The sequence below is a fragment of the Falco rusticolus genome, chromosome 3 (assembly GCF_015220075.1).
Source record: "Falco rusticolus isolate bFalRus1 chromosome 3, bFalRus1.pri, whole genome shotgun sequence".
NCBI lineage: Eukaryota > Metazoa > Chordata > Aves > Falconiformes > Falconidae > Falco > Falco rusticolus.
This window is the reverse complement of record NC_051189.1, coordinates 24,521,356-24,538,893: the sequence shown is the minus strand read 5'-3', so window position 1 is coordinate 24,538,893 and position 17,538 is coordinate 24,521,356. Positions and strand designations below refer to the sequence as shown.

General features: G+C 39.1%; 1 protein-coding gene across 1 annotated transcript in view; it reads right to left on the bottom strand.

Annotated features, from left to right (window-relative positions):
- Window positions 1-229: 229 nt before the first annotated feature.
- Window positions 230-17,538, bottom strand: part of RSPO2 (R-spondin 2) — a 114,612-nt gene continuing 97,303 nt past the window's right edge. Inside the window, exon 5 of the mRNA XM_037382247.1 lies at window positions 230-1,332. Coding sequence (XP_037238144.1) covers window positions 1,223-1,332 — 110 coding nt within the window. The 3' untranslated portion in view covers window positions 230-1,222. The remainder of the gene's footprint in view (window positions 1,333-17,538) is intronic.

Sequence of the window (17,538 nt, the reverse complement as noted above, 5' to 3'; positions counted from 1 at the left end):
AAATTTGCTAAACTTCTACAAATAACTGGCAATACTGGGGCACTGGTGTTTGCTATACTTTTGAACGAATGGACTCACACAGCTTTTTCTTTTGTTTCTCCCCTATTCAGGTATTTGTTTGCTCTATCTGACTAGATCAGGACTAACAGAAATAAAACATTGTGCATTATATTTGACAAAAACTTACACATACAATCTTAGATACCAAGAACTTTCCATGTAATTTCTCTCCTGACACTCAAAACATCTCTTGACATTGTGCCTCATCTTAAAAAAAAGTTACACTTCTTTTTCTGAGACAAAGTACATTGGGGCTGAGATAGAAGCACAGAATAGCAGAAAAGATTTGTGGTTTACTAGTCTGGCAAGTATACTTCAGAGCTGACACGCCATTGCAAGGGTCAGTACAAGGTAGTTTAGCCATCTGAATGTGCTTTACAAATGAGAAAATAAGTCCAGTTGTAACTATTGAGAAATTTGAGAAGATAATTAAAAAATAGGAAAAAGTAAACATTTACTGGATTATTTTAAGGTATATTACTAAAACCAACAGGACATAAATTTAAACATGTATAAAGTATACATAAAAATGCATAGATGTACAGTAAATACGTTAATTTATATGTAGAGAGAGTAATATGTACACAGAGTCTGTTGTGCTATAAGTCTAAGCAGTAATTCCTGCAGTATATTGTCTTAAAGCCATTTTATTATACAACAGTTTCAATGTAGCAGGTGCTGAGAACAATGTACATTAACATGAAGTAGGTAAGTCATATCCATTTACTCTTGAAATGTACAAATATAGGAAACAAAGGCCATAAATGTAATAGTACCTACACCTCCAAGACTTCCTTTTTTTTATTTATTTAAATATGCACAAGTCCGCCTAATGCTGATAGACAGGTTTCTTTCCTGCTTCCCTTCCATGTCAACATGTTGACCAGGCACTCAGAACAAAATCTTTGACGCACTTCAGCACCACTTCCACCGATTCAACTCAGTGCACTCCTGACCTTGAAGTCTTCAGGTCAAAAATTAGAGGAAAAAATAAAATAAAAAAATATATAAATAAAACAAACAACTTTGTGGGCTTTGTTTTTCACAAGTTATTTGCCACCAATACTGTCAAAGCAGCTGAATCGTAGTGCATCCATGGGCAGGAGCATATAGCAGCTTTTGTGCACTTTGCAAAAAAAATATATTAAAGAAAATCAAGTCTTTACTGGCTTGTTTTATCTGTCGCTAAAAAGATGCTGTGCTGCTTCTGAGCCCTTTCCATCAAATTCTTTTTCTTCTTTTTCTTGTCTTTTGTTTTTGTTGGCCTTCTCCCTAAAAAAAAAAAAAAAATCAATAAGTCAACTAAGTAAAGAATGCAGAAGTGATGTTAGACTGTAGTCAAAAAACTCCATGACATGTAAAATTATTGATGGGGACTGCAAAGGTAATGCTGGCTAATGAGCTTTGATCGTCAGTGGAAACAGAAGCTTTCAATGGGATACCAGAGGAAGCAGGATCCCCGACTGTCATCGCTTACCCACAGGCACAGTTTTGCGGGTATAATTAACCATGTTGATGTAGGTCTCACTTTCAGCAGGGTAACTCACGCAAGCAACATTATGCAAGTGCCTGGGGTCCAGAGCCAAATGGGTACGTCGACTCCTAACTCACTGAAAGCTGGATACGTGCCTTAGATCCTTGCGTAAATTTGTTTGAGTGAGTAATCCTATTTAAGTCAAGTCCAATATATCCATGATTTCAATGAGAAACCAGGCATTACAGCCCAATTATTTGGTTGGATGTTGTCCTACATGCTTTGGCAGAAATAGTGCCGCCACTGCAAAGAACTGTTGCTACTGCTTATTAGCACCCTGTGCCTAAATCTCACAGCGTAGTATCGTGCAGAAACAAAAATTTCATTACATGCTTCTTACTATTGGAAGTTGACTGAAAAATAACCAAAACGGAGAAATAAGGATCAATGCAGAAAACCAAATTCTCAGTCTCCTTCGACGGGATTTTTTTTTCCTGTTCAGTTCTAATAATAAATCGGTGACCTTTAATTATCTCAGCAAAGGTACTATAGACTGAGAAAATGCTAGATACAAAGGCCCTCGTGCAGCAATGCATTAACTTTTAAGTATATGCTTAAACCCTAACCAGTCTGGTAGGATTTAAGGAGATGACCAAACACTGTCTGGAGTGAGAATGATCTGGGTTTTCTTGGCTGTATCATGTACTGAAATATGTGATCAATGATAAAAAAAATAAGGTTATTAGTCTCTAGAGGTGCCAACTTTGTAACCTTTCAGGAGAACTAAATGAACTTGAGAAGATAGTAAAAGAAAATTCAAGGAGCAGATGACATAAAAATGTGAAAATCCATTTTTCATCTACATTGTCAATACATTATTAATTGGGAGAAATGTTTACCAGTCTGGCTTTGTCTTACTTCCATATTGTTTTTTAAATAAAAAGGTCTAAACCAGTATGAAGCATTTTTCTCCATTTAATAACAGCACTGAAAAACTCTGATTCTAAAATTATGAAAATTTATGATTCATTAAAAATATAGGGTTATATACTTCAGATTGCATGTTTGTAACATGCTGTCTAGGCTACTATTCTCTAGGAAATATTGGAATTTTGTATATAAAATAGGACAGGACATTAAGGTAATGAGCACACAAGTTTAGTCCATATTAAAATCATAAGGGACCTTGGAGTTTACTTCTGCTTCTCATTAAAGTCTGGCGTTAATGCTACCATGGCATTTTGCCATTTTTAAATCTAGTTAATCCTACATAGTAAAACCTCAGTTCAACCAATCATTAATCAAAGCAGCTTTTAAGTTAAAACTGTTTAGTAACACTGTATCTAATGACTAGGCACACCTAATGAGGTCAGAGGGAAGGAATACTTGACACAAAGTGGCATTGCAAGATGGTTTGAATTACAGACATTTCCATATCATTTTTTTTTTCCTGTGATTCTACTGGTTGGTATATTATGAAGTATAACATTTTTAACCTAAATCTTCAAAATATTTATTAAGGAAGGAATAGATGAAGGGGAAAGAAATTGAAATGAGGGACCAATGCTGCCGGTCAGAAGATCAGCAGAATCAATTAGAGCTTTATTGGAGTTTTGCTATCCTGTTTGCTCAGTGATTTTACTTTCTGAGGTTTCTCACTGTAGAGGCCAATTACTAAAAAGAAATATAAACTTCAGTCAGTGCCTTGTCTATTTTTCTCTACGACCTCCTCCAGAGAACTAGAGCAAATGCTTACTGTAAGTTTAAGGTAGGGGAAGATCCTATTATTTTTCCTCTGAAAACTTTCAGATGCAGAGAAAAAATTACACACAACCCACTTGGTATCATTGTCTAAGCCTTACAAAGCAGCTCCTTTAACACACTCATCAAATCAAATTGCCAGCACGCTCTCCATACAATAGACTTAAAAGAGAGATGAACTGGACTAGATTTCAGTGATTTGAGATGTCATTGTGCAGCAAACACATTACGGTGCTGCTGGTGCTCTGCAGCAATCATCCCTGTACCTGCTTTTGCCGCAAGGCACACCAAAGGCAAATTACCTTCTTTGATATGTGCCATGGAGCAGCAGCCTCTGTGGAGGCAGTACCACAGAGCTGTTGATACCTGAAAATTTGTTCTCCTGTTAGTGAGCTCTTTGGCTGCTCATTTTATTTCAAAGTGCCCTGTAGTACACAACGTTTCATTACTTTCAGGACAGTATTAAACCACGCTGAGAAAATCCAGATGGCTAACGATGCTAGGAGCCCCAAATCCCAACTGTCATTCTAAGCAGAAAACTGAATATAGAAGGTATTTCTTGGCCAACCATTGGTTCCCATATCGTTACTAGCATGCAACACAGATTAGGGATTAGCAAGAAAAATGAATAAAGACTAGGGAGTTCAAACGAAGTATGCTGCTGAAGTCCCTACACATGATAACTTTTATTAAATGCAGATTTCAATTATAGCACTTATTTTGTCAGCAGAAGCACAGTGAACAGAAGTAACTTCTGAATATTTTGCTACAGATGTCTTTTGAAGAAATTATGTTTATGATACGGAAAGTAGATCCTCAAAGATGATGCAGGAGCCAGACTCTCAGTTCCCCAACTGGAGGGCAGTGGAGCAAGGACAGCCGATGGAGAAGGCACTCCCCTGGGGCTGGAATGGCAGTGGCTCCCCTCTTCTCTGTGCCATGGGTCAGGTGTGGAGAACCTCGTCCTCAAGGAGCCATGCATGGCCACCTCACACCTCGCCATGCTTACTGCTCCTGAGAGCGAGAGCCCTTGACCCCAAGCCCCTCTCTCCATGGAAAGCGGCAGGGCCCTGCCATGCTTGGCTTTGCTGAGGCAGTTGAAAAGGAGTGGACTTTTAGCAGCAGTGTATTATAGTCCAGAACTTGCTGTTCCACACAGAAGGCAATTACTGGCTGAAGCAAATGAGAAGGGAGTGCAAAAGCACTCTGTCTCTCCTATCAGTAACAGATTATAGTATTACTGGACAGGACAGAACTGAATACAAGAAAGCTGCAGAGGGACTTTTTGCAAGGGCTTGAAATGATAGGACAAGGGGGAATGGTTTTAAACTGAAAGGGTGTAGATTTAAATTAGACATTAGGAAGAAATACTGTGAGGGTGGTGAGACAGTAGAAAAAGTTGCCCAGAGAAGCTGTGGATGTCCCATCCATGTTCAAGGCCAGGCTGCATGGGACTTTGAGCAACCTGGTCTAGTGGAAGGTGTCCCTGCCCTTGGCAGGGAGGGTGGAACCAGATTTTTAAGGTCCCTTCCAACCCAAACCATTCTGTGATTCTCTGATTCTATGAGTATCTGAGAGAGTGTCTGATCCACCTAGCCTATAAACACCTCCTGATCAGAAAAAAACACCCAAGCGAGCAAGTTGTCCAGCGCAGCCACCTGGGTTCCACAGCCAGCACCGCTCTTTGAGCAACACTGCACCCTTCTTAATGATAGCTCGCCTGCTTGTTATCTGGTAGACAGCCGTGTGCCTTGCTTCTCCTTTCCAAGATACAGGCTTCCACATCAGGCCTCATCTTCAGTCTTTATTTTACGACTACAATCTATTTTGTAAATCCTTTGGTTTTAACAGCAACGGGAGCAAATAGAAATAATTAATGCAAATAGCAGGATACCTGAGCACTGTTCAGGTTATGTACTCATATTTTTATTTTTATTTTATTTTCCCTTGCATACTAACTAGCCAACTAACTAACTTTTCCTTGAAAAGCATTTTTTATCTCTGACTGTCTAAAACAGGGCTCCTCAATTTTTATTATCAGTCAGCTCTGAACTCAATTTACAGAATTTGTTAAATACTCTGTAAAGTCATGTGTATACACTGAAATATACAGGACCTAAGAAAGATCTGAAACTTAGGTGGATTTTGTGTTCAATTATCTAGCAAATAAAAGCCTTAAAACTTATCTATCGTTCTGTATCTCCTATTTCTGCACAGGTTATTTTACAGAAGTAAGACTGGCAAACCCATTCATTCAAACCCTTTATTGCAATGTTATAACATTCAGTTTTGCTACTTGATTTATAAATTACCAATGAGTAAGTCCTCATTTTCTAAGCAACTTATCCCAATCGTTGGTATCTTTCCAGTATTATTCATTAAACTTTTATTTGGACTACTTGGTTCTGGTAGGTAGATGGGCAATACTATTGCAATACTATGCAATTAAACATTATCATTAGCTAACAATGTGCCACAGCTTCTAAGGGTTAGATAACATATGGGTAATGGTACAATAACATATAGGTAATGATGCAATTCCAACATGAATTCCTGAAAAAAAAACATTTATGCTAATATACACGGCAATTGTCTGTACATCAGAGAGTAACAGCTATGAAAATTATTTAACTAGGCTCTTGCTGGATTACTTTTCTTCCTTTTTTGTTGCTTCTGTAGCATTTTATCAGTGTTTCTCCTACAGTTGCTCTATGCTGGTATATTAGAGACTTGTGCTCAGTTCTCTGGTCTGTCTCATACCCTGAGCTGAAACATGTTTGCAAATACCACAGGTTCCTGCTGGATGGACCCGCCTGTTAATTCAGGACACACATTACCTGGTTCAAAAGGTGCCTTCATCACCTTCTGTTAGCTGCAAAGGCAGCTTTCTCCAGACACAGTTTTGGCAGCAGATCGCTAACGCTCAGGGCACTCCTGGCTCTCCGGAACTAAAATGCAGCAAATGAATTCACAGGGACTCCCAGCCACATTGCTCGAGATCCTTGTCTCAGATAGACAGCATCAGTTCAGTATCTGATTTGTTCTTAATCTGCTGTATAGATGCTGTTGTATGTACTGCTCTTCTAACAAAATCTCTGTCCGTTGCTGCTTTCAGCAGATGGAGAAAATCCAGGACACATCCACGTGAGGGCAGCAAGGACTTACATTTGAAACGTTAAAAAAAGGCAGGGGAAAAAGTGACATCTGCAGCTTTATTTCATAGTGTAATTCCCTCACAAGTTTTCAGCATTCTAACATACACATTACTATTTTAGAGATATCAGAATGCTTAATGCTCCTTTCTTTATTTAAAACATTTTTCTCCTCTCCTGATGATTACGGAATAACAGGACTTACAGCTGTCTGCCTGCTCCCCTTCCGTGGATTTTCATACACAGAATTTTCACTGCTAGCAGCAAAGGCACAATGGTGTCCTGGGATAACAGCAGACTTTGCTAAATATACCCTTTGTCCTGTTAGGAGCTAAGTCATTGCACACCTGTACATCATTGTGCTATGGCTGCAGTTCTAGCATGGACCCCGCGTGTGGCAGCACCTCATCTGCACGGTGAGCTAGAGAAGTTACCACAGCCCTCGTATCACTGAAGGATGGCAGACACCAGGGAGCTAATGATAGCGGTGGAAAGATGATAGGGATACTCAATGATTAACCAGTCAGCTCAACTCAAGAGAAAGATGGCAGTTGTAAGCTTCTGGACAACTTCTGTCCTGCACAGACCTGCGGTTGTCTCATCATTTACTCTCCATTTGAACCACATATCAAACTGCACATAAACAAAAATCCAGACTTCAAAAATCCAACTAGCAAGCAAGCAAAGGATTCAGTTCATAAATTATTCCTCAGAGGTAATTTATTTCCTGGGGCTTTCAGTCAGGTTAAAAATTTTGGATACCGCAACTGCCAGAGAAATGCACAAATTGATGAGAAATCTTGTAAACACACACTCAACGAAAGAAAAAAAAAAACACCCACTGCTACAAAGTCAACCTCTTCCTAAAGCATGATTTTCAAACCAGCACTGACAAGTGGCCCACAAAAAGAGGACACAGAGCTTTAATAACTTAGCAAACCACACACCGTGGGCATCTCTACCAATGTCACCTGCTACTGAATGGATTCATGACAGCTTTCCTAAGCTAGTTTGCTGTTGTTTTTTCAAACACCATCAAACTTAGGTTGAAATTGGATATGCTTAATGTGTGCTACAGGAGGAATATGACTTGGGGGAAATCAGCTGAAATAAAATAACCTTTTTGTTCAGGGAGTGAAAGATACTGGGACTCAGACTGTGACACTGGAAAAGAAGTAAGAAGATTGAGGAGATGGGACAGGAAGGGTCAAGTGTCAGAAACTAGCTCCTCGCTTTCCTGGGTGAATTTCTGATGTAATTTGAAGAAGTCCTGCAAATACATTTTTGCCTCTGGAGACACCAGAAGGGATGGTATGATCACATAAAGTACATCAACTGCCCATGACACCATCCCCAATCCCAAAATTTCTATTCCATTTTCTATTCAAATCCCACAATTTGTAAAGGTGGGTTAATTAATGTTTGCAGAGCACTGAAACACAGTAACAATGAACACCATAGCAAAGTCATGAATTATGTTATCATTCTTTTTTCATTTGGAAGAGCTGAATAATGTTAGCAAATTAGGTCTTAGAACGATTACTGAATGAAAATAGGAAAAAATTACCATAACTGTAGATGTTATCACCACTGATACAAAGAAGGAGCAAATGAAAGTACTTCCTTCAGCTTTGAAGTACTTGAGTTTGCAAGTTTAATAGTCTTCTTATGTACTTTTTGGTGCAATACTAATAGCTAATGGTATAAATTACATGTACTGCCGGTCTACTGAAATAAATAATAAACTAAGAAAATGAGTTCCCTCATGTAAAAGCACAGTTTGATGTTTTTCACACATTCTTGCCTATTTGATGTCATGATTCCCTGCTGAAAATCATGGAAATTTCTGTCTTGAGTAAACCTCATAATTTCTACACAGATCATTACAAAAGCACTGGTAGTGCAGAGCTAGCCTGCATGGTATCTTATTCAGTTCCTGGCAGCCAGAATCCTGATAGCTCATTTTCAATTTTCAACTTAATAATTTCACAATTTTGGGTAAACTTTGGGTAAATTATATCCAAACCAACACAGCTACAGAGATGAAAGCTAATTTAAAAGAATAAAAAAAAATAATTCCTCAACTGAAAGAAAGATCAAATTATCTCACGTTTCTGTACATTAATCCCACTAGCTTCTTTTGTTTTGACACATTCACTAAGAAATTATAGATGTTAATATTTAGGGCAAGAATAAATGAAGTGAGGTACTCTTTTTCTCCCAGAGTACACATCTACTGCTTTTCATCTGGCCTGAATACAAACTAAACAATACTCAAATCTGATGTTCTTTCCTTCTGGAAAATACCGAGTACCATCAGGCATTGTCACCTGTTTAAGAAATACTGATTCCTCCACAAAGAATGGAATTTACATGTCACAGCCTATTGAGAGTTCAGTGGATTTTTTCTTCAACTTTAGGGCAAATTCACTGGGAAAAGAGTCATCTTACATTGCTGAAACTCAATGCATTTCCCACAATGCAGTTTTCCAAAGTATTCAGTAGATAGCAGTGAGATATTAACCAAAAACTGGCTTCCACTTCCATCATTTCAAAGAATACTATTTTTTCTTTGTAAAAGTAACCATTAATCTGCCTAGAACATAAGACTTTCTATTCGTTAATGAATATAAAAAGTGAAAAAATAAAAAATCACACATAAGGCTAAGGGAAAGAAAGCAAAAGAAAGCATACTGGGGGAAGAGGAAAACCAGCAAACTCAAGGTGACATGGAAACTCTCAGAAAACTCTGACAGAAGACCTAGTTTGACTGAATAGTATAGATCAGGGGTCCTCAAACTTTTTAACCAGGGGGCCGGCGCGCGGATGCAGTGGCAGGCAGTCATCTGCGGCTGCTTGGTTTCCCCCCCCCAACCCCCGGCGGGGGGGTCTGTAAATACCGGGGGCCGGATTGAGGATCCTGAGGGGCCGTATCCAGCCCGCAGGCCATAGTTTGAGGACCCCTGGGATAGATGCTAAATGCTGCGTCCCATTGTCCTTTCAGTCACAGTTGTGTGAAAACAGGAGGATCTCCATTGCAGCCAAAATGTTTATCTACTGTAGATTTAGCTCAGAATTCATATCATATGAATATCAGTTGCATGCACGGTACTCACTATTCTTATCTTAGTCAACACCATGTCAGATCAGATGCTTTGCAGGCAGAACCAAGCAAAATATTTCCAAGGAAAGGTTTAGGTTTATTTTCCTTCCTTTCACAGTGCAATATAAAGCAAATGTTAAAATAATAAATCAATATTTATACACAGTCAGGTGTATACATACATGTGTAAATACATTTCAACTCTATAGGCAACAATTATGGCTAAGAACTAATTGGCTCTGAATTCCTCTAGGTTTGATTGGACACTAATCTGACTTAAAACTCCCTCTGTCCACTATTTCAAAACAGATTATTTTTCATCCATTTCTCCTTTTTCTAGCTGATTTAATTAATATATTTTTTTACTTCATCATATAGGGAATAGATAATAAATTCTGTTGAGACAACATTTACTTGAGGCACCTGCAAGGTTTAATTTCATTCTGGAAATTGCATTTTGTTCAATTAAGAGTTTCTTACAGAGGGAGAGATTATACTGGGAAGATATCTTTATAGAGATTTTTTTTTCCTTCTGTGAAATAGTATTTAGTTGTGAAGGGGGTTTTATATGACATGTAAATGTTTATATGTCTTTTTAAATTCCCTTTAGGGATTCTGGTCAAGAACTGAGGAATAATGCTGTTCAAGGACCCTTTTTTTTTCCTTTTTTTTTTCTTTTCTTTTTTTTAAACTGAAACAAGCTCAAAAAATAGTTTTACTTATCACTTCTGCCTCTCTTCAAGTAATGCACAGGTAATCCTATTGAGAGTCAGTAAGAAAAAAGTCTAAAATGAACACCTGATAATGGATTAAGGTACAATCCAGCAGGAAGCCTCCTACTGAATAACCGCTATAAATGAAGATGAATGTATCATTTCTAATTACATGATGTAAAATTATTACATCAGTCTGCTCATCAGGAATGGTGTGCCAGATTAACTGCTGCACATGCGTTGCTCGCTGCTATTCATTTGGTTTATACTCCAGAAGGTGCTGAAACAGCAGGTATTTCATATTGTCTACCTAGATTTGGTCATTACCCTCTGTTTGCCCATAACTACATTGGTGTATCTGTACACACTTTTCCCTTCTCCTCAGACATTTCTCCGGTGCAGCAAGTTGAAGCACACACACTTGTTTTCATCACCAAACCCACAATCAGAGCTTCACTCCATCCATTACAGCTCTTACTATCTGTAACATGGTCACGATGGAGTTGCTGTCTTGGTCTTGTAGTTAGGATATTATCTTTTCTGATATTCCTTCCCTGCTGATGCAGCGTAACACGTTCTTTATCCTAAATTTAGCTTCGAGGACTTCCCTATGGCCACAGCTTTCTCCATACTAATGCTACACCTCCATGACTACATTAAACAGTGTTAGAGAACATTCCTAAATACTATACCTCACTTGTCTGTTGTGTTTTGACTTGGAGCAGCCCCTGCCCTTCTGAGGAAGACAGCATAGCCCAGGGCTGCTCCTGCAGGCATGTCCCTGGCTGGGGAGCTCTGAACAGAGCCATTACAGGTGTTGACTGACCCATGCCACTCCATGCAGTGCCAGGTAGCACCCCAGCACATCTAATTAAGTACTATAGAGATAGTCACTGTCTTTGAGCTGTGGCCACTCAGGATTTAAAAATGTCCTGAGTTACATGGCTTTATCCCTAAATGTATTACAGCTTTCTTGCTGACTTAAAGAGAAGCACTTTCCCAAGACTGCCTACAAGCTCACATGCATGCCAGGCTGATTTATGTGTAACCGGTTAATTCAACATCATATGGCTACAGGAAGTTTATTCACTATCAGAAGCTGGAGATAGGGCACTTTTCACCCTAAATCTTACTTGTTTCCCAATAGTCACACACCAGTTTCTCACAGATATTAAAATTTATACTACACAGCCATTTATAAAAAACAGATATGTACAGTACCTGATAGGGTGCTTCAGCTTGCTAAAGCTTTTTTGTGTGTGCTAGTATCACCAAACCACTGTCACAACTTTAGAAATAGCTTTATGGCCCACAGAACTTTTTTGCAAGTTTAGTGTTTATATGGAGTCTACTTTACAATGAAGTCAGGAACATAAAATCACCCAGCTGAGTCCTGTTAACTATGGTCTGGACCAGTTTTCAAAGCTCCACTATTGTCTTCGGGAAAGGAGTGCATGAGGAGTTCTGCAAGGAAGCAAAAAAGACATCAGGATGATGGTCTGTCTGTAACATGGTCATGCTGCACCTGAGCCTGCCTGCTGCCTCCGTGGGAGGATGCTGATGCTATTTTTTTCCCACTGCAAACATGCCGTGGAGAGATCTGTGGAAAGGAACAGCTGGACTAAGGGGAGTGAGTTTAAGCACTCTAGGGAAAAACACGGTTCCCTCCCTAACCGAAAACTGGTATTCAAATTGATACACAACTACATACGTTCTTCAGCACATAGAGAATCTGTAATTTCTTTGGTTTTAAAGGAGACTTATTCAGACTGAAGTATCAGACACTGACTGTTTCAGGCTGCCTGGCAGACTTTCTTTATGAAAGAAAAACAAGTTGTATGACCATCGGCTATTCAGACTTTTTTCTTCAGACTTCCTCCTGGACTTTTTTTTTCTGAGTGTTTGAGCAATGTTTGGCTCAAGTCTCTGCAAAATTCATGCACAGGAAAAACTTTACACCCCCATCCCCACAAACCCCACACAAGCAGCTTTTTAAATGTCCCCACATTGCTGTGAAGCATTAACCGAATTTTTTTGACCAACTGGTACTTGAGGTTTGAACATGAGCTGGCTTAGGACAGCGGGAAATATCAGTAAATCAGGATCAAGGACCTAAGATAAATTGAGCTTAAAAGTATTTATTTTTGGCTTTCTCCAAAATAATGCATAAACAGACTGTGGGACCACCTAACATTTTTTTACCCCAAGGCACTAAACTGGTATATACCACTCATTAATTTCTCGTTCCCCAGAAAAAAAAAATTGTTCAAGGTGTAATGAGCCTTTAAAAAATATGATAATTAGTGGGTTTCAGTGAATGGGCTGTAAAGTATTTAATAACTTTCTTTTATTTTTTTCCCCAGATATTGAATTATTGATAGGCATTTTTTCCCCTTTTTAAATTGCTAATCAGAATGTAGGGCAAAACAGTCAAAAGCAGAAAATTAAATTTGATATGCTTGGAGATTTTCACAGTGAGACAGTCATATTGGAAGAAAACAAACGAGATGTTTCAAAGTTATGCTTATTTAAAACTGAAATTCATGTAAAACAAATTATTTATGCTGTACTTTCTTTAAATTATGCTCTACAACTTCTCCAAATAAATTCAAGTCTGCATGTAATAGCAGCATTAGATATAACGTGTCTTATATTAAATTGTACTGCAGAGGCACATGAAAGTATAGTAAGGACAAACCACAAGCCAAAAAACCTGTGATTTCTCCAAGTTTATTATTAGACTTAATAACTTTAAGTGCCTTGTTTGCCTTGAAGCCAGCTGAACCAGTTCTTATCTGAAGTTCACTGCACAAGATTGTCTCGAACCTGCATACCTTTTCAAAGTCTGTAAACTAAATAATAAATACATCAATAGGAAAATGAGATCATGCACGTCTCTTTAAGAATGCTTGCAGTTTATAGTAATATAATTGAAAACATGTTTTATTCCTTAAAACTTAAGATGACGCAGTGATTGCAAAGGAGAAGTGGGGTCAAAGAGAACCTCCAGTGAGATCTCGTACATAAACATGAGAAATCAAACATTATTCTCATATGCTGTTGAGGTTAATAGCTTGCTAGTGAAATGCATCCGGTCTAGATCTGAAGACAAGAGGAGACAGAGGATCCACCACTTCCTCTGGTAATTGTCCCAGCAGTTAATCATTCCACCACCAGAAATAGCTGCCCAATTCCTAACTTAAGTTTTAATATCCATTTATTATTTCTCATTATGCCTTTCTATCCTAGATCAGACTTTTCTCTTCATGTGTGGTAGATAAATTTTTGCTCACCACCTTTCTGAGAAATTGAACATACGGTAGTCTTTGTGCACCTTTCTATAAAGTTTCCTTTGTAGCCCTCAAAGTTTTTGACTCTCAAAACCTGTTGAGTTCTGCTCATACGTAGGATAAAACTGATTAATCATGCTTTTTCCTTACTACCAAGGTTATAGAACCAAGAATTGTATTTGATATTTTCCTCTCTTTATTGCAGTGGACTCATGTTATTTCTGCTGAGCAACATTGCTTTTCAGAAGCCATTCCTCATCCTGCAGGCATGCACTCCTTGTTCTATAACTCTTTGATCCTCCAGGATAACTTTACATTTACCTGAATGAAAATCAATTGTGTTTGAAGGGGACCTTTACAAAGCAACCTGGATTATGTTTAGGTCTGCTCTAGAGTATTTTTTACCATTATCCTCAGGTTTTTTCTTTTTTACAAAAATGTTTATATAATTGACTGAAAGAAATAGCAATGCTTACAGAACTGTATTATGGCCATCATCACTTTCTCTTAAACATCCAACCAGCATGTGCTTCAATTTTATTTTTGTGGGAAAGATAAGAAAGCTTTAGATACCTATGAAAGTCCCATGTCTGAACATTTTTGAGTATGGTAGTTAGTCCTGGCCATGACTTCAGTGACACTTCTTTTTGCTTCATTTCTACAGCTGCAAATATATAATCCAAAAGGAACTGACTTTGCAGAAGCTTTCCACATATGAATGTGCAGGCTTAGTCCTCTCGCAAAGAAATTTTACTTTGAAAAGAATTCTGGTTGGATAAACTTATCTGCTGATGGTATGACAAAAAAACCTCCACAAAAACAACCCCAACCTGGGCTGGACTTAACTGGATGCCTCTAACGAATTTCACATCAAAAGCTGCAATAAGCAAATAACAAAATGTGATCTATGAGGAGTGCCACAGAGCCTAGACTTGTTATTCACCTTCACCATGAAAATGTATCTCTAGGAAGAGCCACAAGAAGTCTGAATACAATGTATTTCCAGAATGAATCCAGTATTACTGCAGTTATGGGGAATGCCCCTTTTCTGGATCCAGATGGAGCAGCTGAGGACATTTTCGCCCTGGCTGTTCCTCAGTGCCCACCACCAGCCACAGCTCTGCGGGCAGAAGAGGCTGTATTAACAATTGCTAATCCACCGAAGTACAAACCCATGCCTGCGGGCAGGCTGAGGCTGCTGCCCTTGGCGCTGAAGGCTGCCAGGCAGTCTGTGCAGGGCTGGATGAGGAACACACACATGCTCCTTCCCCGGCACAGCTGCAGGAACACCTACACTGGCGCAGTGCTGGCTTCACAGAGAGCAACCATGCACAACTGAACAAAGACTGGTTTGAAAATTATTTTACTAAACTGAAGTAAGAACTTGACAATAAATTTATCCACATGAGCTGTTTCACATGATTAAACAGACTGAATGATGAGTATGTATTTCAACCATAAGTACATCAGCGTTGAAACATTTTGTATTTAAAACCATGGGCTTTTTATATTTAGCACCCAATAACAACAACGTCAAGACTTTTTCTCCCCTGCTGTGCTTTAACCCCAGCTGGCATCTAAGTACCATGCAGCTGCTTGCTCACTCCCTGCCCCCAGAGGGATAGGGAAGAGATTTGGGAAAAGGTAAAACTCATAAGTTGATGAAAAAACAGTTTAATAATTGAAATAAAATAAGATAAAACATATAATAATAGCAACAACAACAATTGTAATGAATAGGAGAGAGAGGGAGAGAGGAATAAAACCCCAAAGAGAAAAAAACCCCAAGTGATGCCAACACAGTCCCTCACCCCCCGCTGACCGATGCCCAGCCAGTCCCCCAGCAGCGATCGGCCAGCCCCAGCCAGCTCCCTCCAGTTTATGCACTGGGCGTGATGTTCTACTGTATGGAATATCCCTGTGGCTAGTTTGGGTCATCTGTCCTGGCTCTGCTCCCTCCCAGTTTCTTGTGCCCCTCCAGCCCTCTCACCAGCAATAACTGAGAAACTGAAAAGTCCTTGAGTTAGTATAAACATCACTTAGCAACAACTAAAACACCAGTGCTATCAACATCATTCTCATACCAAATCAAAAACTCAGCATTATACCAGCTATTGAGAAGCGAATTAACTCTATCCCAGTCAAAACCAGGACTCCCTCCCAGAGGTAAGACACATTGATTTTCTAGGGGAACGAACGGTCTGCAGCATCTCTGTTATGCCAGCCTGCTGCTGCAGATGCTCTCAGCAGAGCAAGGAGCTGCCTTCCCCCCTCACATATGCAGCAGCTGGATACAGCCTTGGCATCACATGATATAAGAAGCAGCGTAACGTGGTGTCTAATAATTCATGTGGAGTGGACATATTAAGGTCTCTTCTGATATACATCTGCAACAAAGACAGCAATATAATCTCCACCATCAGTTTAAACAAACAGTCTAAACTAAATTGAAAACTAACTTTTTTTCTTGCATAAACCATTTTAAAGTATATACTCACCGATAAAATTGAAGAAAAATGTGTGGATGCTTTCTTAAGAAGAAAAGGAAAAAGAATATATGAAATAAACACAGCATGTAGCTTAAAGGCTACTTGCCATAAAAGGCTTTTCCTGACTAGAAGTTACAGATGTACTTAAAGAACAGATGTACATCAAAGACTGTTGATTAGAAGCACAGAGAGAAGTAATTATCAGGGTTGTTATTTTTTTTTAAATAAATTCTTTATTCTAATACCAATAAAACCTTAGTATGTACAGAATGATTCTATGGGTTTAATTAACCATATGAAAAATATAAATGTATATGCTATTCTTGCTCCACACCATCACATTCTTATGGCTACTTGGGGTGAGCTTCTGATCGATATGAGATCTTGGCTTCATTATTTTGTGACAGTATTAGCTTAAAGACACTGCATAACTGAAATTGTTCAAGATCTATTGATCGTGTTGCTTAGAAGTGCCTGATGTTAATAAAACTTTGTGGGCCAGAGTTATTTCCACCAGTAGATAGTGAGGCTGGTGGTCATAGAGAGCCCATCCTGCAGTGCAGTACAGTGTGTACAGTAGCACAAACCTGTCTTTGCTGAACTGGTGGCCAGCTGCAACGGCTACAGCTTATGAATAAAATAAAAAGAGCCAGAGCACAGGTTTGAACACCTGAACACTAGCAGGTTTCCTGGCACATTTCTGACTTGTGTCTATTAGTATTTACCCCAAGAATGGTACATTCCCACCTGTATATTCTGTGTAAAAGAGCAAGAGATGATGAAAGAAACATTTATCCGAAACCTTTCAACTTCACTAACCCCAAATTATCAGCTGTTTTTCAAGCTGAACAATTTTTACAGTTCTGATTTTAGATGCATTGGAATACATGGACCTAAAACCCAGACATGCAAGTTGTGGTTTAACCCAGCAGGCAGCTCAACACCACACAGCTGTTTGCTCACTCCCACCCAAGTGGGATGGGGGACAGAACCGGAAAAAAGGTAAAACTCATAGGCTGAGACAAAGACAGCTTAATAGGACAGAAAAGGAAGGGGAAATAAAAGTAGTAGTAGTAGTAGTAGGAAGAAGAAGAAGAAGAAGAAGAAGAAGAAGAATAGCAGTAGTATATACAAAACAAGTGATGGAAAAGGCAAATTGCTTACCACCCACTGACCAATGCTCAGGCAGTTCCCAAGCAGTGGCTGCCACCTGCCAGCCAGTTCCCCCCAGTTTTATTTTCCAGCAAGACATCTATGGTCTGGCATATCCCTTTGGCCAGTTTGGTTCAGCTGACCTCACTGTCCCCATCCAGCTTCTTGGCCTCCCAGCCTCTCTGCTGGCAGGGCAGTATGAGAAGCTGAAAAGCCCTTGTCTTTGTGCAAGCACTGCTCAGCAGCAGCTACATCACTGTGTTCTCAGCACTATTCTCATCCTAAAGTCAAAGCACAGCACTCTACCAGCTACTAGGAAAAAAATTAACTCTATCCCAGCCAAA